General features: G+C 44.6%; 1 protein-coding gene across 4 annotated transcripts in view; it reads left to right on the top strand.

Annotated features, from left to right (window-relative positions):
* Positions 1-24625, top strand: part of SIPA1L1 (signal induced proliferation associated 1 like 1) — a 134526-nt gene that overhangs the window by 88298 nt on the left and 21603 nt on the right. For 2 of the 4 annotated variants that reach the window (XM_047736590.1, XM_047736591.1), the window contains exons 11-16: positions 1836-1960; positions 4238-4300; positions 4738-4856; positions 7801-8243; positions 22649-22891; positions 23596-23761. In XM_047736590.1, coding sequence (XP_047592546.1) covers positions 1836-1960; positions 4238-4300; positions 4738-4856; positions 7801-8243; positions 22649-22891; positions 23596-23761 — 1159 coding nt within the window. The remainder of the gene's footprint in view (positions 1-1835; positions 1961-4237; positions 4301-4737; positions 4857-7800; positions 8244-22648; positions 22892-23595; positions 23762-24625) is intronic. The other 2 variants (XM_047736593.1, XM_047736592.1) reach the window with 1 other exon arrangement.

Raw genomic sequence — 24625 nt, 5'->3', positions numbered from 1 at the left:
AGCCTATGATGAGGAAAGGCCATGAGCCTGCTCTGCAGCAGTGGACTGGCTCGTGAGGTAGAGAGTCCCTGGTCCCTGAACATGCCTCGTGTCAGCCAGATGGTACCTGCTTCTCAAGGCAGGATTGAAGGACAGTCTTGCTTTATCGTTTATTTAAAACCAGACAGCCAGAAAAGCACTCAGCTTTAAATCCAGAGGTTTTAAAAGTTGTCTTTGATTTCCATTGCTACCAAAAAGGAAAAGCAAGATTGAACCTGTGTCTAACTTTTATATCTGTGCCTTTTTGGAAAAGTCTTCATTTATTGCGAATTTGAAATAAAATCATAAAATCATAGGGCCACTTGGAGGATATTCACTGTTCTTGAGCTAAATAAGGACCCTACCTAGAGAGGAAATGGCAAATTTCATAATTAGTGACTCACCCCACCACCCGTTTTTGTTGTCATTATTAATGAAAATCAGCATCATCGCATCAATTAATAAATGCATACAAAGATGCAAACAGTTTTAGTCGTTTTCTTCCAGATGTTTGGATCAATGTATAGGAAAGGCAGAACTGAAATCCACACACAGTCTGCAGGAACCACTGTTTTGTTTCTTAAACAGCACCTTTCACTGAAATTTTCATAAGTCAGTTTTCTTGTTTAACATAAGGGAGGTAACTTTGTTTAGGGAGGCTTGTGATTGAATTTGTAAGCAATTGTCATTGTGCAGAAGTAATTTAGGGAAATGTTAGAGTACAAGGTTCATGTTAACAGCCTTCTCTCCTTTGCAAATGCTTTTGTATAGATTTTTCTCCCCATCCATAAGATAGAATTGCCATTTTACAAATAAAGGCATGGAGATAAAATTCAAGTGACTTTGGGCAGGGAGGGGGGGCTGGAACTTGACTCCAGGCCTCCCGCCTCCTCATCTCCCGCTCTTTCCAGTGCACCACTTGCTGGGCCTCCCCATGCATTTATCAGTCCCTAGCAAATAGGATACCTGTCCTAAGCCTCAATCAGTCGGGCTCTGTTGATCTTTTATCACATCGATTACTCATAAGCTCGTTAGTAACCACACACACAAATGTGTAAGTGTCCACGTGAATTTGAATTTTTCACTCTGGCCCTTTCTCCTGGGATCACTCAATATTTACCTGCCGATATTGCTAATTAAGGCATATGCTTTATAATTAGGCATATATTATTATTCTACCCAGAGTAAAATAAAACTGGCTCATTAAATAGCTAACCATTCTTTCCAGAAATAGACACTTGCCTTTATGTATGCCAGTTTCCTACTTCCAAATTGCCATTCCCAAAGGCAATTTAAAATTTAGACATCTTGAAAGTGGTCACTCTGTAACGTAAATGTTAGCAATCTTTGTCTTTCAGACCTTGGAGCACACATTCGGAAAATATTGGCCCCAAGAATGAGTGACTTAGTGATTTAGCAGATTACTGAGTTAAGAGAAACCCCTGATGTGTTCCAGTCAGAAGATAGACATGGAACATGAAGATGGTAAAATCTTTCCTTTGCCCATGAATGAGAATCTGAGCTTGGCTGCACGTGGGCTGGAACATTTAGGTTTTCCTATTCTATATTTATTGGGTTAGCTCAAGGCTAATGTTCTTAGCCCTTGTCTACAGAGTATGTATTGAACATACACCCTGTTCTTGAACAGATGTATGTTGACCATGACTCACAGGTTTCGGCACCCGAGCACACGAGCGCAAGCATGGGTGGGCGAGGGCCTTCATTAGAGTGTTGCTCATTGTCCTGAGGCCCATCTTCCCCTTCTGCTGGAGGTCCCTGATGTCGTCTTTGCCTTTGTTTGGGGGCAATCGCCACAGGTTTGGAGTCAGCCGCAGGTCGCCCGCCTCCATCGACAGGCAGAACACCCAGTCAGATGTTGGCGGCAGTGGGAAATCCACACCCAGCTGGCAAAGAAGCGAGGACAGCATTGCTGACCAAATGGGTAAGTAACTAATTCCTACAAGCAGCAAGTTGCTTTTATCCCAATGTGATGTTGGCCACCTCTTGACCTCATGACAGCATTTAGCGATAGAATACAGCATCGGTTAATACATGTGAAGGAGGATCAAGTCTTAGTTCAATTATGTATGAGTGAGGGCAGCAAATAAGACCTGAGAGAAAAGTCAAAGAATTCTAAGTGACTCCCCCTGCCCCATTTAGACAGAGAAAGGCCATAGGAATTAGTTTTGTCATCGAGATTAAAATGCCGCACTGCCAAGCCCGTGTCCTGAGTATCTTCCTCAGCCCTTGTTTGTTGGGTGGTGGCTGCCTACTCTCAGTGCCCTGGAGATTTGTTGGTATTCTTAATGTCAAGTTTAAAGAAACAAAACAGAAGTACAAAGTGGGAAGGAGATGCAGTTGCTGTTGGGTCCTATCTGTAGTGTGCTTGACATCTCGCTCCTCCCGCCTGGGCCGTTCCCCCCGGCTCTGCTCTTAAGCTGTCAGCTGTGGACAGGTCCTAGCAGTAAAAAACAGCTGGATGGGGATGATTCGCACTGGTGAGCCTCCGCTGGGATTTCTGGCACAGCCCTTTCTCTCGCTACGTGGAGCTGTTCCACAGTGACACCGTAACCCTCGTTGATACCATAAAATTTTGCCATGAAGCAAGACCAAGTCTCAAAACAGTAGCCTCGGGGATTTAGTGTCAACACTGTTCATCCATCTGGGACTCAAATCTGGACCGTGGGGTGGGTTTTTATTTTTTCCCCCTTTATCTTAGCTCTAGTAGCATTACCACCAGTGTCGGGTAAAAAGAAGGAAACTTCAGGGCCAAAAAAGGTAACTTTTAAGGCAAAGACCCATCTTTTTTTTCCTTTTTTGCAAATACATTGTTTTGCTCTGTTCTAATGACTATTACCCTGTAAATGTATCAATAAGCACAAACGTAGAAAGGAGTAGAGACGTATTTAGCTAAGCCAGGAAGTGAGGAAAAGAAATGTAATTCTCAGGTTCAGAAGATCTGCTTTGTTCCAGTAACTTCAGTGAGACATGCCTTGTTACCAGAGCCATCTGTCATTACCCACTCTCACGGCACCTACCCCCAACGCAGAAAACCTGAGCATTTTCCGATCTGCTGTTCTGCTCTTGACGGAATGTTTTTAATCCCATATGTTTTGATGCTGTTGAGATGGTAACGCCACATGTGAAAAGGATCCCTTCTTCAACATGACTTTAGCAGCTTTTTTTGGCTCCTAGTGCGGGCTTCAAGCAGAGCTGCGAGCAAGGTCTTTGTGCAGTGTTCAGAGCCCCACTTCCCACTCATGTGAAGTCACAAAGGTATCTTGGGACTGGAAAGGGTAATTGCAAGGTTCGTCCTAGACCCATATTCATTCTTTCACATAAACCTCCCTCCAGTCTTTTTTGCTTTGCGTCTGCTCTCATTTGGTGGCGTCCCACTCTCCATAGACAAGGCCTAGAAATTAATATCAATGAGTCTTTTTAATAAAATTGTTCATACTTTTAGTAAGATATGCCTTTTTGCTTGCTTGCTTGCTTTTTTTTTTTTTTTTTTAAAGTAAGATACCCCAGAACCTACCAGAGAAGCCTTTTCACCAACTGGTGGCCTTTCCATCCAGAATCGATGGCTTCAAATAAAATGTTAAAATAATTTTTTTTTCTAATTTTTTAAATTCTACCTTTCCAGAGGAATAACCTTGCTTTCTCTAACTGGAACATCAGACGGAATCTGGGGCTTGGTTGGTCTAAGCCATGCTAGGGAGAAACCAAGAAAAATAATTGCCCTGTTCTCATTACTCAGAGCACTGTACATTGCATGTATCAAGGGCCGACCTTGATACACTCGATTTGTAAGAGCAATTCTCTAATGACTCTCAGGTCACTGAGTGAAAATGCTGAGGGGACTTTTATCTGTTAGCCAGACCCACCTGTCTCTGTACCTCACGTGTGACAACACTGGTGCCCTGGTGGAAGTGAGGGCTTGAGCATAATTGGCTCACCCATCTCGGTGGGTTTCGTTTTTCTGCCTCTGCTTTCGGAGGTGGTCGAGAGTCAGAGTAAAAGAGGATGTTACCCCGTCCTTTACATTCAGGAATAGTGTCGCAGAAGTCCAGAACTGTTGCTCTTAGCTATCAGTGTGTTAAAGAAGCTAATTGCTCACCTTTTACCTTTGGAACCCCACCTTGAACGCCGGCGTGGAGTCCAAAAGGAAGCAATTGTCTTAAGTAAACTAGTTGCTGTGTGTCTTTTCTGTTGTGCTTAGCTTACAGTTATAGAGGACCTCAGGATTTCAATTCTTTTGTCCTCGAGCAGCATGAATATACAGGTAAAATATTTCCAAAGTGTCCTGGTAAGTAACACGTGATTGCATCCGTGCCTGTCTAGGTAATGTAGACCGAGCTAGGTTAGCCACACTTGGCAATGAACAAATTTCATAAATTGAATCCATATAGTCTCTACTTTCCCCCAAAACCAAAAGTTGATTCCTAACTTTGCCGCGTTGTCCATGGCCTTTGGTTTGGTGGTACTTGGCTCTGCTACTGTGTATGACGTGACACACTGTCACCAGCTGCAAGCTTCACCCATCAGCCACTTAGTTTCTGACATGCTGTCTATTGTGTAAACTCTCAACAAGCTTATCGCTGAAATTCAGAGTTTGCTGGTCAGTGACCTGAGAGATGCAATGGCAAGCCGTCTTCATTTGTCAACATGTGCTCGTACCTGTGTAGCGCCTGCCCCATAATGTCCTGTGCTGTATTCCAGAGCCGACGTGCCATCTCCCCGCAGTATCAAAGGTACTGCCTGCTTTCCGAGAGAGCCCCAGTGGGAGATTAATGCGGCAGGATCCGGTGGTCCATTTGTCTCCAAACAAACAAGGGCATGTAAGTTAACTGTAAAATAATGAAAATGATAAGATTCCTCACAACGTACCTTCCGTGCAATGTGAAAATGGCACAGGCGTGCTTTGCTGTTTCTTCCATGTGGTCAAAGGAGCCATTCTGGCGGGACGTGGGCATTTACTGCTCTGGCCCTGAAATTTCTGTTGCCGGTGGTCCTACGGTTGCTTTGAGATAAACTCAAATTCCTCTGTGGTATGCACCTGCCACCCCCACAGATCTGGATGGAAGGCCACATGATGCATTCACAAGGAGTCCTAAAGTATTAAGAACAGAAAGTGCTAAACATGGGTCTTATTTGCTTTCACAATGGCAAGCATGGGATATGGTTGAAGCATCCATCCAGGGACAGAGAGCTTCTGACAGTTGCCCTTCCTGCTTCTCTTGTCTTGTGTAGCTGCACACATTTTTGTTTTGCCATACTTCTACATAATTCCTGATCACGTACGGGTAGAATGAAGGATCAGAGGTTTTGCTCATGTAAGTTGTGCTCTAGTAAAATGAATATGAAGCTACAGAAACAGAGCGCATGCCCGTGGCCAAGCACCCTGCACGAGGCTGTGTGGTGAGAGGCTTACTGCAGAAATGTGATGTGGTCGTAGTTCTACTTGTAAGTGATAAATTACCCCATTCGTCAGTTTCCCTTCCCTCATTAACACCTTTATATTGGTGACACAGTGAAATAATATTTTGAATAGATTGAGTTAGATTAAATATATTCTTAAAATTAAGTTCACCTGTTTCTTTTACTTTTTTAAATGTGGCTACTATAAAGTTTAAAATTACAATGTAGTTCCTATTACGTTCCTGTAGAAATCTGTTACGTAGTTTATACCCTCAGCACATCTCGTTTTGGACTAACCACATTCAAAGTGCTCAGTAGCCATACATGGCGAGGGGCCCCCAAATCCCACAGCACAGATCCAGAGCTAAGGAAGTTCTGCCCCACAAACATAAGAGTAAAGGAAGGCCTCGTAACACAAGTGGTGGTGTGGCAAACAAACTGGAGTGCACCTGTGAAGTAGCAGGTTGATTGGTTCTTGTTTAAGAAGGGATTGTTCATTTGAAGTGAAATTTTTGCGTCCTCCTCCTGCTCCTTCCCCTCGCCTGTGAAGAGCGTGTCCCTTCCTCAGGCAACACATGCACACACGTGCATGTAGTTCCTTCTGTCCCCTTTTCACTCAATCTCTACCAGGTATCTGGACGTGCTGTCTCCTACCTAATTTAAAATAATACTTTATTCAGATACCTTTTGAAGTCTTATTTCTTGGGTAAACTGTAGAATGTTCTAGGCAACCAAGCAAGCTACCGTGTGGAAATGGTTCTATACACCTTTTGATTGAGATAATTCCCATACCATAATATTCACCCATCTGAAGTATGCAACTCAGTGGGTTTTCGTATATTCACAGAGTTGTGCACCCATCATCACGATCCCGTTCCCTCCAAGCCCTTGACCACCACTCATCCACTTTCTGTCTCTGTGGACGTGCCTGTTCTGGACATTTCCTATGAGTGGAATCAGACAATATGTGGCCTTTTTTTTTTTTTTTTTTTTTTTGACGGAAAGAGAGATCACAAGTAGGCAGAGAGGCAGGCAGAGAGAGAGGAAGGGAAGCAGGCTCCCTGCTGAGCAGATAGCCCGATGTGGGGCTTGATCCCAGGACTCCGGGATCATGACCTGAGCTGAAGGCAGAGGCTTTAACCCACTGAGCCACCCAGGCGCCCCAATATGTGGCCTTTTGTGAGTGGCTTCCTGCACTCAGCACAACACTCTCAAGCCTCCTCTGTGTTACGGCATGTGTTTGTACTTCATTTCTTTCTGTGACTGAGTAATATCCCATTGAATGGATATACCACGTTTTTAAATCAGGTGGCAGACATTGGGGTTGTTTCTGCATTTTGGCTGTGATGAATAATGCAGTTGTAAATATTCATTTAGGTTTTTCATGAACACGTTTTCAGCTCTCTTCGGTAGATACTGAGAATGGGATAGTAATTGTTTTCCCACAGCAGCTGTCCCATTTTACATTCCCACCAACAGTGCCAACCATCATTCCTCTCTGCCTTTTTGGTTAGAACATCCTAGTGTGTGAAGTGTTGTCTCCCTGTGGGGTTTTACACCTCTCTAGAGACTGGAGATCGCGAGCATCTTTTTGTGTTTGTTGGCTATGCGATACTATCTTTGGAGAAATGTCTATTCAAATCCTTTGCCCATTTTTTAATTGGATTTCTTGAAGCACAAAAGTTTTTAGTTTTGATGAAATCCAGTTTATTGTTTCTTTTTATCTTTTGTGCTTTTGGTGTCCTATCCAAGAAACCATTGCATAAATAGGTCATGAAGATGTATACATACGTTTCCTTCTAAGAGTCTGATGGTTTTAGCTCCTACATTTAGGCCTTTGATCTTTTTGAGTTTATTTTTCTGTGTGGTAAGGATCCAGCTTCATTCTTTTCTTTTGCATGCAGATATCCGGTTGTTCTCGCACCATGATTTCCCCCCATTGAATTGTCCTGGCATCTCTGCATAAATTTTCCCTCTAAGCACTCCTTGGAAAGAGAGTGGTGTTCTAAAGAGCCACCAGTTGGGGAAGGAGAAGGAGATCTCTTTAGGGATAAGTCTTATGTTCTGCCTTGTTTCCACTCCAAGTGGTAGGACTTTTGGAATCCAGCACACTTTCTGATTAAGGTGATCTCAATACTGTTGATATTTTAGCCCAAGGGAATGAAAAATGGATTCTTAAAAAAACCTGTCTCTAGCGTTCTTTGCCACAAATGCTGCAAATGGGTTTGTCCAGGCACCTCCTGTCTTTCTTTGGCTTGTTGTCATTGGAATTTTTGTGCCTTGAGAACCCCATAACCAGGCATGGGCCAGGAGGTGCTTCTCCCTCGTGTTCTAGCACTTGAGTCAGTCTCGCTTCCCTTGCAGTCCGATAGCCACTACTCAAGCCACTCCAGCAGCAATACCCTCTCCAGCAACGCATCGAGCGCCCACAGTGACGAGAAGTGGTATGACGGGGACCGCACCGAATCGGAACTCAACAGCTACAACTATCTGCAGGGCACCTCTGCCGACAGCGGCATCGACACCACCTCCTACGGCCCCAGCCACGGCAGCACGGCTTCCCTGGGGGCCGCCACGTCGTCCCCTCGCTCGGGGCCAGGCAAGGAGAAGGTGGCCCCCCTGTGGCACAGTTCCAGCGAAGTGATCTCCCTGGCAGATCGGACTTTAGAGACAGAGAGCCTCGGCATGGAGCGGAAGGCAGAGTCCTCCCTGAGCCTGGATATCCACAGCAAGAGCCAGGCCGGCTCAAACCCGCTGACCAGGGAGAACAGCACTTTCAGCATAAACGATGCTGCATCCCACACAAGGTAATGCTGTCCCCCTCTGCCTCGGCCGCCGCGCCCAGCCTGGTCCTGAGTCCAGTGGCTAGCCTCATCCCGCCTTCCTGCACCCACCAGTGTCCAAAGAAGGGGGTTCCGAGGCAGTGACGCCCTTTTTACGTTTGCCTTGTATCTGCCACCCGACACTTAATTCCTACCATCCCAACACATTATCTTTCACTGCAAATAGAAAATAGAAAAGTTCGCAGATTTAGTCTTCATGAAGTTGTGTTTGATGTTATAAAAGACTTTTTTCTGTACCAGAATCAGAGAAGAATTTTAGAATTCTGGCTGTCAGGTAGTAATAGAGAATGAAACAGTCTTTTAAAGACACTAAAAGAGAATCTTGAGCATATTTTTAAAAGAAAGGGGTCCTTCTAGACTAACGTGGCTTTATTTATGACGCTGAACACAACCTCCACACTGCCTCTCCGTCACAGAACATCACTCAGCCTGTGTTCGCAGGATAATTCTTTTTCAGGAAGTGCCTCCTGACAGTAATATGTTGATTGGGGGCAGGGGGGTGTCCAGTAGAAAAGTGTGACTAAAATTAGACATCGAATCTACCTTTCTGAATAAAAAAAGTACACATTCTCCAATCTCTGATAGGCAAAATAAATGCCATTTTCCATTTCCTCTTTTGGATTTGAGCCTAAAATCCAAAGTATGGCAGGATTTTTCCGTTTCAAGGAGGAAATATTCCACCACGATGTTTTTGGGCCTGTTAATGTCTGTGGTGGTTTCTCCTTTTGCCTTTTGTTGTTGTCGGTCATTGATCAGTTTGCCTGACAGCACCTAACCTTGCTGTCCGCTGGGCTTCCTTTATCATTACACCCTGAAGAAAAGTAGCAGAGAAACTGAATTTAGTTTTCCTTTTTTGATGGGAATCTAGGCACATAAATTGTCAGTAAACCCCAGATAATCTAGATGACACAGGATGCCCCTGTGTAATGTGGATTTGTTTAATGTGGTGGGGGAAATACTCAGTTCTCTCGTTGTGCTATACCGTTACTGATGAGGTTCTTTTTTTTTTTTTAAGATTTTATTTATTTATTTGACAGAGAGAGATCGCAGGTAGACAGAGAGAGAGAGGAGGAAGCAGGCTCCCTACAGAGCAGAGAGCCAGATGCGGGGCTCGATCCCAGGACCCTGGGATCATGACCTGAGCCGAAGACAGAGGCTTTAACCCACTGAGCCACCCAGGTGCCCCTGCTGTAACGTAGACCTAGGGTCACGTGACGGAGAGCTATGGCAATTTGAGGCCACACCTTCTCCTCGACTAATCCTGTGCCCTAACTCAGACTGTTTTTCAGTTCCGAATAGTTTCTGTGTGGCTTCTAGGTTTAGCTCGACTCCTGTCTTTTTGGTGTTCAGTTGTTTTGAAAGGAGTTATCTTTTTAAGAATGATATTCCAGGGACACCTGGGCGGCTAAGTCAGTTAAGTGTCTGCTTTTGGCTTGGGTCATGATCTCAGGGTCCTGGAATGGAGCCCCACATCGGGGTCCCTGCTCAGTGGGGAGTCTGCTTCTTCCTCTTCCTCTGCCTCTTCCTGACTTGTACGCATGTGCCCACGTGCGCTCTCTCTCTCTCTCTCTCTCACTTTCTCAAATAAAATCTTTGAAAAATGATATTCCATTTGGGGATATATATGTCTGGTCTAATTTGGTGGCAGAAGAAAGTCAAGTTATGGAGGTCTTATCTGGAATAGCATCCCCATGGAGTAAGGTTGACAGGCTGGGCCTCTGAAGCCAAAGCCCAAAGATATTAGCTGTGCCATCTAACACATGCTGGGGCTACAGACTCCCCCCTGAAAAGTAGGGTTTGTATAATCTGGGCTTGCATGATCTGAATGTGCTGACGGGGGCTGCCCAAAGGCCTCAAAGGATTATCTAAATTTTCTGCTTCAAACTGACCATGCAGAGATCATTGAAATCATCATTTGGAAATAACTCTTCTGTCAAAAGTCAAACTTCGTAGAGAAGAATGTGGCCTTTCAGGGAGGGTGGAGGGCTTCCCACCCGCTGACAGGTTGAGTCACAGTCATTGCTAGACTCTGGTAAGCAGGGATGCTTTGTGCCTTCAGTCTGTTGACCTTGGCAGAGTGAGCTGGATCCTCAGAGCTTCTGCAAACTTCCTTCTCTGAAGGAAAGAGGGACTTAGCCACCAAATGCACGGTGCTGGAGAAACCAAAATCACTGCAAATTAGAGTGTGCATGTCCTCAGAAGACAGGAATAGCAATTAATGTGGAGATCTCTTGACAATGCAGAAAAGAGCTCGTACCTGGGACTTGGTGACAAAATCTAAATTACAGTGATTAAGTTTCACCACGTGTTTCTGGCTGGGCTGTGTTCCTACCCCTCTGTCCTCCAGTCTCACTGCGGATGATCGTGCAGGTTTTTTGTGGCCCTCCCCCCCAGGAGAACTGCATTAATGTAAGTTGATAATTACACAGGCTTATTCTATTTGCATATCATTAAGAGAAACCACACACACTGATAACTTTCTACAGTTCAGTCTATTCATGGCTCTGAAGTGTTGCTCCCTAGAATATACATGTGTTTTCTATAAAGTTTGGAAATTTAGGGAGAGATTTTTTGTTTTTTGCAATAGCTATTTCACTTTGAGGTCTTAAACCATTCCAAAAATAAAATAAAATGGCTTATGGTGACCATAAGAGAGATGAAGACCTTCCCAGTTCTAAAACACTCTTACCAGGGTAACTGGGGGTGGCTCAGTCGGTTAAGCATCCAACTGTTGATCTCAGCTCAGGTCTTGATCTTAGCATGGTGGGTTCAAGCCCCACGTTGGGGCTCCACAACCAGCATGGAGCCTGCTTTAAAAAAAAATAAAAATAAATAAAAGTAAAAGACTCTTACCAGCTGGGCTCTTCTTTTTCTTAGAGTTCTGGCCTGGGCGGTAGGCAGTGCTGGTTTGTGTGGTGACCAAAGACCCCTTTGTTAGCATATGGTGCTCTCGTCTCGCATAACCAGTGATATTACTGCCGTCAGAACCAGATTCAGGAGCACATGTTATAAAGCTGAAAACTCCCTTCGTAGGTACAAATCCACATTTCTTCTGTAACGTCCTGACCTGTTCAGGGTCCAGGCTTCCACAAACCCCCTCATGTGCCAATCATTCTGCCATATCCTCCTGATGCCTGTAGCCCCTCGGAGCTCGGCAGCCAAGGCGTTCCCACGCATGCGGTGACATCCTTTCCCCCTGATGTCCAGCACTAGACTGTCCCACCCACTGTCCATCCTGAGCACCTCTCCGTACCGTGTGCCACCATGAGTGTAGTTCGGAGTGCTCAGGACGTCGCAGTCCTCAGATAGGAACAACTTGTTCCTTAAAGTTCCCACCTTTTTGAGTGCTGTGAAATGTGTAAGCCTGATGATTCACAGACCTGTACCCCTAGGCCAAATAATACATTATATGTTAATAAAAAAAGTTCCCACCTTTTGCCTGATGACTCCTCAGGCCCTCCACCAATAATCCAGTTCAAAACTAACATAAATCCTCCACTCCCGACTACGACTGTATCTCAAAGCTTGTTGTAGAGAAGTGTCCGTATTTGCACAGAGGTGTGCTGCTTTTATGAATAGGTATATGGAGAAGAGTATACGAAAGTCCCGGGACAGCATGAACGTTGAGTGAAGTCATCTCTACGTAAGGTTTGTTTCATCTGCAAAATACAGCTGGGGAGAACTTTTTAATAGTGTCCATGCAAGTATCAGTCACTATCTGGATGTCAGTTGGTCAGTGTCTGACATTCACTAAAAGGGCTGATTTCAGTCCAGGAAAAATGACTGCCCCTGGTCATCAGTACAGTTCAATTTCATGACTGTGCTTTTTCTGGCTGACTTAATAAGTTCACTAGTCATGCCAGGAAAGCTGTAGGTTTCTTTAGAGTAGAGGTAAAGAAGGACTTCTTCGATTGAGTTCACATAGAACAGCAGGATGTGCCTTGGCCTCCTGGAGCGCCCTGGACTGTCCGTGTGCCGCTGAGTCTGCGTTAGAGCCGGCATGTCTGCCTTTCATTCTCTGCCCTCTTTGGCATAGAAATACGCCTTCTTTGTTTAGAAATTATTGTGCTGTCTTTATTCTGCGAACGTTTCTCTCTCAAATCTCTCCTGCCTGGAATTTTTTTTTTTTTTTATTGTGAACAATGAATTGCCTCTCATCTGTGCTTTTTTCTTAAGATGAGAATATTATTTTTCTAAGTGTTATGAGCTAATTCAGAATTTGAATGTGAAGCCTCTGAAATGATAAACCCAGAACTTATCTTCAACATGTGGTTGGCTCTGCTTGTCTTATGTTGGTTGGGTCATTTTCATTGGTCATTTCTTGTTTGGTCTGACACACTGTGGACATTCCGGATTATTGTATTTTGCTTTTACCTACAGCAGAACTTGCACAGATTTGTGCTAAGCTGTTGTGCCCCACTTCTTTCAGCTTATGGGAATGGGTGATTATTTTATCCAGAATACAGTGCTGTCCAGTTAACCTCAAAGACTAAGAAACAGAACCACTGTGGTTGAAATTTCAAGAGAACATTGAGAAAATGAGACCTCTCTCAAGCCACAGACATCAGATGGCTTGATGGGGCACCCGCTGCCACAAGGTTTATTACCGCTCTGATCTGCGATGCAGCTAATTCATTCATCCAGTCAATATGGACAGCCCCAGTTCTCCCAATGCCATTAAATCATCAGACCAAAAGGAATTCAGAAGGAACTGAGTCCATCCCTTGTCCTATTGAAACCATCCTACCAGGATCACAACTTGCCCTGCTGCCTCAAATGTGGGGAGAGGGAAGATGATCCCAAAGAGAGAGAGGCCGTGTCCTCTCTGAGCAGTTCCTGTGCTTATCGTGTCCTCTCCTTCTTCAAAACTTTGTCCTGGGCGCCTGGGTGGCTCAGTGGTTTAAAGCCTCTGCTTTCGGCTCGGGTCATGATCCCGGGGTTCTGGGATCGAGCCCCGCATCAGGCTCTCTGCTCAGCGGGGAGCCTGCTTCCTCCTCTCTCTCTCTGCCTGTTTCTCTGCCTACTTGTGATCTCTGTCTGTCAAAAAAAAAAAATCTTAAAAAAAAAAAAAAAAAACTTTGTCCTGTGTCTACCTACCTGAAATTCCTCTCACTGCAGCTTAAATGCACAATTAAGAGAGACTAAATGGTTTCTCTGAGCTGAGTTTTTCCTAAACATTAAGATTTTTGAAGGCTAAGATTATAAAAATTGTAGATATCAATAAGAAACCACGTGCAAAATATACAAAATATACATACGTATATATATACATATATGTGTGTGTGTGTGTGTATATATATACATATATACACACACACACACACACATATCTTTTTTTTTTTTTTAAGAAATATTTTTTAAGAAATTTTATAACAGTTCTCCACCCCCAGGCAAGTTGAGAGGGGAATGGAGGGAAAGTAGGTTTGCATCCTGAGATGGTGGTACAGGTCTCATTCTGCCACTCAACAGCCCTCTAGCCAGTCAGGGCATTTCACCACATGGGTCGCTTATCTGGGATCGAATAACACCTGGCCTACTTAACAAAATGGTTGTTTTTCTATGTCTGTGAGAATAAGAAAAGGTTATCAAGTGTATTGCAAACTGTAAATTTTCTTTTGAGGTGAAAGGCTTTTGGCATTTCCTTTTTAAGCTCTCCATCACCTGCCTTAATGAGGTTTATCTTGCTCCTTTTCCTTCAACAAACATGGATCTCCCACAGGTCCTATAATTGTCTTTTATGTGTCTCATTCTACAATTACATTTTTGCTTCTCAAGCTCCCTGCTTTTTCTTTTTCCTTTTTATTTATTATTTTTTTAAGCATTTTTTTTAAAGATTTTATTTATGTATTTGACAGAGAGGGATCACAAGTAGGCAGAGAGGCAGGCAGAGAGAGAGGAAGAAGCAGGCTCCCCGCTGAGCCAAGAGCCTGATGTGGGGCTTGATCCCAGGACCCTGGGATCATGACCTGAGCTGAAGGCAGAGGCTTTAACCCACTAAGCCACCCAGGCACCCCTCTTTTTCCTTTTTAGATGCCAAACCTGAACATGACATTCCTCTCAGCTCTGCTTATAAAAATGATAATATTTGTAGTTCTCTTATTAGCTCCCTCCTATCTAGCTCAGCATTGCAGACTTGTTCAGCTTGTGGTCCATTGTGACCCCTGAAGCCCCTTCTACTGTGTATGCCCAGCCACCCACTTCCCTACGCTTTATATATCAGTGTGCCCTTGGACTTACTAAATATCTTGTGTTGTTTGTTTTTTAATTTGAATTCTAGTTAGTTAACCTACAGGGCAATATTGGCTTCACAGCATTCAGTGCTCATCAAATAAGTATCTCACGTTCTAGATGAATAGTTTTCTTTACCATAATTATTTGGGCATCCCCTTTGCCAGCTTAATCATTCCTATTTCTTTTCCCCGATCCTTTAGAATGAGGCTTCTCAAGCCCTCCTAAATTCTGGAGCCCAGTCTTGGACAGAATCAGCTAGTGTTGAACACAGCGGAAGCAGGAGTCCTCCTTAAACATATCCTCCACATTATCTGTCACCCAGAGGCTTAAGTATTTGTTATTTGTACAAGTGATCACAGAAAACCCGATCCCCTCCCCTTGATGTTTGGCCAGCATTCAGCCTTCATGCACATTTTGTCGTAGCCATTACAGTGGTGACTAATTGCTGGTCTCCCCATCCTGAAAATATCCGTAGTACACCCAGCCTGTCTAAACTCTGTCCCTCTGTGTCATGCCTGGAGGGCAGATGACTCCAAGTGTTTCCTTCGGCAGCTTTTGGCAGCGCGAGAGCAAACATAGCCAGTGTGTCCCACAGGAGGTGGTGGCCTCGGTGACAGTGCAGACGTGCGGGACGGCTCCCCAGGCCGTCAGAGCTCTGGTATTTGGGCTTTTGTCTCCTGACACTCAGGCTGCTCCATCCTCCGTGAGTTATCCCTTTGCAAGGTCCGCAAGTAGAGGTAGCCCCTCCTCCATGACGCGGTACATGTCGTGACTCTCAGGTCGTCCAGCATCTTCTCCTAGGAGGTTTGACCACGGCTGGGAAGGTGAAATCACCAGCTCGTGGGGCACTGGGTTCATGGTTTCACTGGGCTGAGACAAGAAGTTGGGATGGACTGCCCCACGTGTCTAGTTACCCCGTGGCCTCCTTTCTTTTTGTGTGAGGTAGTGCATATGTCCGTGCAGCTCTCGTCCTTTTCCAAAATTCATGTCCTGGAATGACCAGACAAATGAAACCTGGTCCATTTTGAGGAAAGGGGAAATGCCCTATAGTTTGTATGAGAAGTAAAGCTGGTGGCCCCTTCGTGTGGCATCCAGGAGCCCCCGACCGGATGGCTCAGTTTGGCCATACTCACAGTTAATCTCACTTCTGATACAGGGAGAAAAGTCACGGGTGTTGTGTCTGTCATGTCCTAACGTATCGATTGCTGTTCTCTTTCTGTTCCGTCTTGCTTGCTCATTACCTTCCTCCACAACTCCTGTGGAGAGATCTAATTTGCCCAGGGTAGTACCGGATTGCAGCATATTGAATTAACATGAAATCTGCAGGATGGTGAAGCAATGGAGCCACACAGCCCCCTGTACAAGGGAGCTGATGGCGTCGTTGTAGGTGTTTTGTAATTAAAGCCGCCTCAGAGATGCTCAGGGCCAGCGGGGTGGGCAGCTTCAAGGAGCCCCACCACCGGCAGGGCCCAGGAACAGGGCTGCAAAGCGAGGAGGAGCCCACCCATTTTAGAGTGGGGGGAGGTGAGAGGCTAACACAGTAGTTCGTAAACCTCTAGGGACATGGGAATCTTTGGGGATTCCTCCAGATTCCTGGGGCTCTCGAAGATCTGACATAAGCCAAGGAATCTTCATTTACATCAATCCCTGCAGGTGGCCACAGTCATGGCTGGAGGAACACTGCTCCAGGGGCTTCAGCATTTCACCTTTTTTTTTTTCTTTTTTAGATTTTTATTTATTTGAGAGAGAGAGGGAGAGAAAGTGTGTGCAGGGGGGTGGGGCAGAGGGAGAAGCAGTCTCCCTGATGAGCAAGGAGCCCGATGCGGGACTCGAGCCCGGACCCTGGGATCATGACCTGAGCGGACGGCAGACACTTAACCAACTGAGCTACCCAGGCGTCCCGCGGCTTCACTTTCTTGATGTTGACGATAAGAAGTTGGATTTTGATGATGTCATAACAGTCTGAATAAGTCAAGTGATTTGAGCAGTTTTCAATCAGTGTGCTCACTTAGGGGGAGATTCCATAAGAATCCATACTCTAGGCATCAGCCCAGCTCTTATCAAATTAAAATATCTGGGATTGGAGCCCAAGAATGTGTGTTTTGAAAGCTCCCAGGTGATCTTCATGTGCCTACTTGGAATTAGAGGCCAATTGTACCAGATTCTCACCTTGCTTCATGCTGTGAATGGTATACATTAAAGAAGGAAGCACTGCCGATGAATTATTCATTTGTTTTTACTTTTGCTTTTGTTCCCAAATCTAATCAGTTGTTAAGTAGGGCTGTCTTGATTATAACCATTAGTGAATAAAAGTGTGCTGTAATTTCACACCTGAGAGCTAGTGCCAGCCATCACGTTCACAGATAAAACCCGATAATCGGGGTCTATGGTCTTACTTAAGTAATCATCCTTTTAAGACTGTGCTTAGAAGCATAATCTGTAGATTTAATTATTTCTTGCAATAAAAATAAAGCAACACCTAGTTTTGAATACAGCTTGAGTAAAACACATTGTCTTCACACCTAACTCTCTCTTACATTTAAAATGAATAGCTGATTTATTTGACCATTCCTCTCATCACATATTGAATGCCTACTATGGCCGGCGACTGTGGTAGGCATGGAGAGTACAGCAGCGAAGGAGAAAAAGATCAGCCCTTGTGGGGCTTCCATTTAAGTGGGGGAGACAGACTATCAGCAATATAAGAAAGTTAAATAGATAGTGAGTCCATATGTGCTGAAGAGAAACCCTTTGTCCAACAACTATTTCATCTGGAGTCCACTATATTCTGGCATTGTTAGACACACAAAAATGTCTGCCTTCAAAGAGTTTATAATCTGGTACAAAAACTTACTGAATGCCTCCCAGGAAAATGGTACTAATTAAATTCATACAGGAAGCAAAGAGCTCCAAAAACTGTATATGCTGTATATATTGTTCTCTCTTTGATGTCTCTAAGCCTTTCCTATAATTTCCCTTTTCACAGAGGCCAGACATTACGGCTGAAACCAGCATAGCTGTTTCTTAAAACATGGGAGAAATGATTTAAAAATTAATGGACTATGCAATTTACATTTTATTCTCATGACAAATTATTTCTATTTTGACCACATGTTTAGTCTTTCAAAGCCCCAGGGTTCTGAATCCCCATGCTATCATATCAAGATACTTGCTGAGAAATGGAAACTACGGGAGTTTCAAAGGCTTGTCTGGTGCAGTGGTTTTCAGGTTGTGAGTTAAGGACCACGGCATTGGCTGGGAACGAGTCAGAGCGCAGATTCCCATGTGTCTGCCAGGGCACCCAATCAGAATCTCTGGGGTCCTTCAACATAAAACATGCCCTGACATGCTCCAGCACTAGTAATTCACAAACACTTGCTTTCACCTCTGGGTGCTAATCGAGGCAGGTAAAGCCAGTCCCTGATTATCCAAGATGAAGATGTACAGGTTAGACACTGATGTACTATTTTTGACTTGATGGGAATCTGCTTCAGACCGTAACCATGGATGAGTGGAGACACCGCCACATCTGTGTTATAAGTGCGTATGAGGGAGGTATCATGGTGGGGGGGGGCAAGTCTACAAGCCAGAGATAAGCTCTTGTCCCTAAAGAAGCAATAAACCACCACAACCCTGTCATATTGTGGCAAATGACTGCAAAGGCTACGCCCACTCTTAGGGCCTAGGAAGCTCCTGCTGGTGCTTCCTGAGTTACTGCATGTTGCTCTGTCTCTGGAGGACACAGTCTGAGCTTGTCTGCCTCTGTCTTTATGTCCTTCCCGATTCCTTTTTCCTTCTGGTTCATCTTTCCACTTTTAGTCTGTTTTCCACAACAGAGTCTTACTATTATTTTGTTCTTATTGATTTAACGTATGGCATTTATGGAAGAGTTCTGTATCCGTTTTCTTCCTTTTAAAGGCAAACAAATGGGATATTTTTTATCAAGAGGTGAAAACTAAATGAGATTACATGGCCTTTAAATTTATGCTGCCCTTTGAGGTCTTGAGATGTTTTTTTCTTTCCCTTCCGCTCTAGCTACAAGTCTCTGGGAAAAAGAAAACTGTTAGAGCAATCAGAATATGGCTAGTCATTTCTTTTTATCATATTTTTTGTGAAGTTTGAGCCTGGTCCCTCCTCCTTCATTATAAAAATAAAGATGTTTATGTTTGTTCTGTGGCAATAAGGCCCATTTAGTGTGGTGAACTTTGCAGATCCCCTTTGTTCCGTGCCCTGTTCCCTCTAGTCCATGGCAAAGCCTCGTGGACTGATAAGGCCTTCTCCTTTCAGGTCATCTACTTCTGATTTATTTTTGTGGGTGTGTTCTCATTGAAGTGTGACACGTGTAGAGAAAGAGGTTCAGGTCATATTGTCCATTGGCGTGAATTTTCACGAAACGAACATATCTCGTGTAATTTTTACCCAAATCAAGCACTGGAACAGAGCCAACATCCAGACACGTCCTCCTCTCACTTGTCTTCCCTGGTCATTCCCACCTCCTCGCCCAGGTAAACACAGTCTTGAATCCTAAAATCACACACACATTTTGCCTATTTTTGGCTTTATGTAAGTGGAATCGCGCCATATGTTTTACTCCATGTCTGGTGTCTCTAAGTCAACAGTACGTCGGTGAGGGTCACCACATGTCTTAGGTAGCATCAGCTTAGCTGCATGGCTGCGTCAAATTTACCTTGTGAGAACATGGAACAGCTCGTGTGTCCCTTCTGCTGTGGAGTGTTTGGAGTGTTTCCAGTTTAGGGACATTACAGATTCTTGCACATGTCCTTTGGTACACCTGTGTGTGCATCTGGCAGGCACAGACCTAGGAGTGGGGCTGCTGTGTCCTTCGATACACACACGTTCAACTTCAGCAGAGAATGTGAGCCACTTCATCTCAAGACAGTGACACACATCAGTAGTGTAGGAGAGTTCGGGCCGCTTCACATCGTTCTAGCACTTCATGTTGGAAGTCTTTTTAATTTTAGCCTTTCTTTTGGGTGTGTAACTGGTTTTTCTATTGGCTCCAGTTTGCAGTTTCCTGATAACTGACAATGTTAAGCATTAATGTTTATTTATTAATTGTTTAGATATCCTTGTTTGTGAAATTCCTTTTCAGATCTTGGCTCATTTTTCCTATTGGGTTGTCTGTCATGTTGAGTTTCAGAAGTTCTGTATTCTGGATTGGAGCCCACCATTGGGTGTATGTTTTACACATATTCTGCTTCTCTTTCTTTGGAGGACTAGAAGTCCTTACTTTCAGCGGGGTTCAATCCTTTCCTTTATGATCCTATGAAAGAAACCTCTGCCTCTGTCCCAAAGATGTTCTTCGTGACGTGGTCCAGAATCTTTAGATCCACACTTAAATATGCGAGCCAGTGGGAATGGATTTTTAGGTGAGGTTGCAGGTGGGGGTTCAACACTGACTTTCTTCTGTGCGTGTTCTCTCAGCACCACTAAGATTGGGTGGTTTTGATTTTTTGTTGTTGTTCATTCCCTTAGTTTTTTTTTTAATAAAAAATGTTTTTATTTTAGACTAGTTTTTGATTGGCAGAAATGTTACAAAGATGGTGCAGAGAGTTCCAGTGCACCCTCCCACCCATGGTCTGGGGTACACGCGTCGTAGCTAATGCGTCATTATTAAGTCCGTGCTTTATTCAGATCAGGACCATTGGTTTCTGACAAAGCGCTGCTGGCAAATGCTGTGAGACCACGTCCTCGTGGCTAAACCTTCGGTGACAAGTGCGCTGTGGTAGGAGCCCACGTCTCTGGTCTCCGCCAACAGTGGAGAACTCAGCAGGGCTCGCGTGGTGTGGACGCAGGTCCTGGAAGATCCTGGGGAGGAACGTGTGGAAATTCTGCCATTGAAGAGCCTCCAGCGTTGTAGACCCCCTGAACTCTCAGGCCCGGCCTTAGAAATCCCGAGTTTTAGTATGTGATGAGTAGCCTTCTCCTTGGGTCCTGAAGACTTTAGTTTTGTAATCTTGAACCAAAGTTTAAAATCCACAGATGATGACTTTTCTGTTTTTATATTTAGTCAACATGCTGTACATCACGTCGCCAGGACTCCCACATGGACATTTGTACCTTTTGACCCTCTTCCCTCAGTTTCCCCCATCCTCCATCCCCACCTGTGGCCACCACCAGTCTGTTCTCTGGATCTATGAACTTGGGTTTTTTTAGATGGCACACATAAGTAGATGACATAGTATTTGTCCGACTTATTTCAATTAGCATAATGTCCTCAACGTCCATCTATATTGTTCCAAATGGCCGAATTTCCTTCTTTTTATGGCTGTATAGTATTTCATTGTATATGTATACCACTCTTTCTTTATCCATTCGTCCATCAGCGGACACTTAGGTTATTTCCATAGCTTGGGTCTTGTAAATAATACTACGATGAACATGGGATTGTAGATACTTTCAAGTTAGTATTTTCACTTTCTCTAGGTAAAACCCAGAAGTGGAATTTCTAGATCATATGGTAGTTCTATTTTTAATTTTTTGAGGAACATTTTACTGTTTTCCATAGTGTCTGCACCAAATTACATCCCCACCAACAGTGCACAAGGGGTCCCTTTTCTCCACATTCTTGTCAATACCTGTTATTTCTTGGCTTTTTGATAACAGCCATTCTAACAGGTGTGAGTGATATTTAATTGTGATTTAGATTTGCATTTCCCAGATAATTAGTGAGGTTGAGCATCTTTTCATGTACCTGTTAGCCATCTGTATGTCTTCTTTGGAAAAATGTTTATTGAGATTCCTTTGCCCATTTTTTAAAAAAAAAATTATTTTTTATTAACATATAATGTATTATTTGCCCCAGGGGTACAGGTCTGTGAATCATCAGGCTTACACACTTCACAGCACTCACCATAGCACATACCCTCCCCAATGTCCATAACCCCACTGCCCTCTCCCTCCCCCCTCCCCCCAGCAACCCTCAGTTTGTTTTATGAGATTGAGTCTCTTATTGTTTGTCTCCCTCCTGATCCCATCTTGTTTCATTTATTCCTTTCCTACCCCCCCCAAACCCCCCAATGTTGCCTCTCAACTTCCTCATATCAGGGAGATCATATGATAATTGTCTTATTTTGCTCAGCATAATACCCTCTCGTTCCATCCACGTGATCGCAAATGGCAAGATTTCATTTCTTTTGATAGCTGCATAGTATTCCATTGTATATATATACCACATCTTCTTTATCCATTCATCTGTTGATAGACATCCTTTGCCCGTTTTTAAATCAGATTTTTTCTCTTGAGTTATATGAGTTCTTTATATATTCTGGGTATTTTGCCCTTATCAGATGTATGATTTGCAAGTATTTTCTCCTTCACTAGGTTGCCTTTTCATTTTCTTGATGGTTACCTTTGCTGTACAGCTTTTTAATTTGACATAGTCCCACATGTTTATTTTTGCATTTGTTACCTTTGCTTTTGGTGTCAAATTCAGAAACATCATTGCCAAGATCGATGTCAAGGATATTGCCCTATGATTTCCTCTAGGAGTTTTATGGTTTCAGGACTTACAGTCAAGTCTTTAATCCATTTTGAGTTGATTTTTGTACATGGTGTAGGAGAGTGGCCATTTTCCCTCCACTGAACAGCTTTTAAGAGTCCCTCTTACTGCCGGATGCCATGGGGAAGGAGACATCAGTGTCCCTCTTTGGCCTTGGATGTGGGTATTGGAGAACTGTATGCTGATCCAGCTTGGACCTGGGGAGCATTACCATGACCCCTATTTCTGAGGAAGGCAAGGCAGACAGCCACTGAGATGGCCAGACCTTTTATTGCCATTTCTCCTGTTCCTTGCCTGTTCTAGACCCCCTAACAAACTCCGGTGTGCCAGCATGTTTCAAAGCATCCCTGATAGCCTCAACTGTTTTTACCTTTTAACTTAGAGTGCAGACTAAGCCCCGGTGACTGTGTTTCATTTTTACAGCAGACATTTAAATTGTAGCAAGAAAACAAGAAAGACTAGCCAGCCAGCCCCATTAATATTTGATGATACAGTCATTGTTCTTTAACGTGGCCATAACCCCTGTCCTGAATGACACTTTGATAGCTGCCGTGTGGACCCCGGAATGCACACATGCACACTGGGGTCCTTTTGTCTTTGTCACGCTTCTCCTCAGTACCATGAGCTCTCGACACTCTGCCAGCCCAGTGGTCTTCACCAGTGCCAGAAGTTCCCCAAAAGAAGAGCTCCATCCTGCCACCTCGCAGCTCGCACCTACCTTCCCCTCCTCCTCCTCCTCCTCCTCTTCGTCTGGCCCTAGGACCTTCTACCCTCGCCAGGGCGCGACCAGCAAGTACCTGATTGGGTGGAAGAAACCCGAAGGAACCATAAACTCTGTGGGATTTATGGACACAAGAAAGTAAGAATTCTTTCGCTTCTCTTACTGGGTGGTTTGCTTTTAACAGGACGGAGAACAGAAAAGGTTGAGGCAATTTCCTACCACAGAGGCGGCCAGCTGGGGTTTGGTCAAGAGATATTTTTTTCCCCTCCTAAGTAAAACTTAAATTATTTCTCTGCTTCATTCCTTAAATAAGTTATGTGGCAAATCACTGATTTGAGAATCTTAGATGTCATAGGAAGGAGTCTGTCTGGAGAACAAACTGCAGAATAATTGACCTGGCACGAAGGTGACATTCTCCCTTTGGTGATGTTAATCACAGCCTTCCCATGGGGTTTTTAACTCAGGGCCCAGCAGAGGGAGTGTTAGAGAGGGACTGCCCTGAATATAAAGAACTTTTTGACAAAGTAGTACAGGAGTAAAAAAAGTTCTAAATGAGTCATTCGATCATGTTGTTTGAGTTTGTACAGAAGTAACATTTGGGATTTGTAGCCCGTGGTCTTACTAGTAAGTCGTGCTAACTCTGGCTTAGTGGGGCTAATGGTTTCCTGTAGAAGAGCAGTTTGTTCACCAGATTCTTATTTTGTGCTTCCAGTTGGTTGTGTTTCTTTCACAAGCAGCTTGTCCTTAGCTCTCCTTTAATATGTCCCACCTGACTCACCGCCTCAGGGTCCATCGTGGCCTTACGTCACCCTGCTTGGTTTCTCCCATCTCTTCCTTTCAAGGCGCCATCAGAGTGACGGCAACGAGATGGCCCACACCAGGCTGCGCGCCTCAACCAGGGACCTCCGGGCATCCCCCAAGCCAGCCTCCAAGTCCACCATCGAGGAGGACCTCAAGAAACTCATCGACCTGGAAAGCCCAACTCCTGAATCCCAGAAGAACTTTAAGGTATAGGACAGAGCTCGGGGCGCATGGCTGTTAGGGTGGGTGGCCAGAAGGGACGGGGCTGCTCACCACAGTGGCCCCTCCAGGAGGTGTCGGCTCCCGGCTCCTGCCCTCATGCACTCTGCCCTAAAATGAGCTTATGGCATTCTCCAAGCGTTTCGTCCCCGCTGCCACGGCTTTCAGTCTGGGTTTATATTTACCTGTCCCTATCACCCTTTATCTTCCTTAGTGCACCCCACTCCCCGTGCACAAGCCACACTCTTTCACAGACATTAACTCAGATGGCAGTGCTTCTGAGAACTTGGCAGAGCACCTGTGGCTCCCTCATCACACAGAGTTTTCTGTAAATGCCTTAGAGCCTTCCGTCCAAAGGGTCCCTCCTCCCACAAGTAGCTCCCAGTTCACATCCTTCCCCCTGTGCCCCACCTCTGCCCCCTGACAGGCAGGTCTACTGTCTGTGCACCACGTAGCATTCAGTCACTCAGAGAGACGGCCTGATTTACACCCACTCTCTTCACCTCCTCATCCTCCAGAAGCCACCTCTGCAGCCCAGCAAACTAAGTCTACATACTTACTTTCAGAACTTTCTAAACTCTCTTTACTTTGCAAAAACCTCTTCACTTCCCTTGAGGAATTCTAGGCTAGAAATTCCCTAAAGCCAGCCTCCCTCCCCATCACGTCCTGAGTGCCACTGTTTGTGGGTCAGTGGCCAGACCTTGGCGCAACCACGTGAAGAGTTTGTTCTGCTTGCCTTAGCTTGGAGGAGCCCTGAAGCCTACTTGGGGGTCTTTCTTGTCCTCAGAAGTGTACCATCTCCTCCTCCCAGGGCTTGGAGCTGGGCCTCTGTTGAGTGGGGTCCAGAGCTCT

This window comes from Lutra lutra, chromosome 7, assembly GCF_902655055.1.
Source record: "Lutra lutra chromosome 7, mLutLut1.2, whole genome shotgun sequence".
In the NCBI taxonomy this organism is placed as follows: Eukaryota; Metazoa; Chordata; class Mammalia; order Carnivora; family Mustelidae; genus Lutra; species Lutra lutra.
This window is presented reverse-complemented; position numbering and strand designations above follow the sequence as displayed.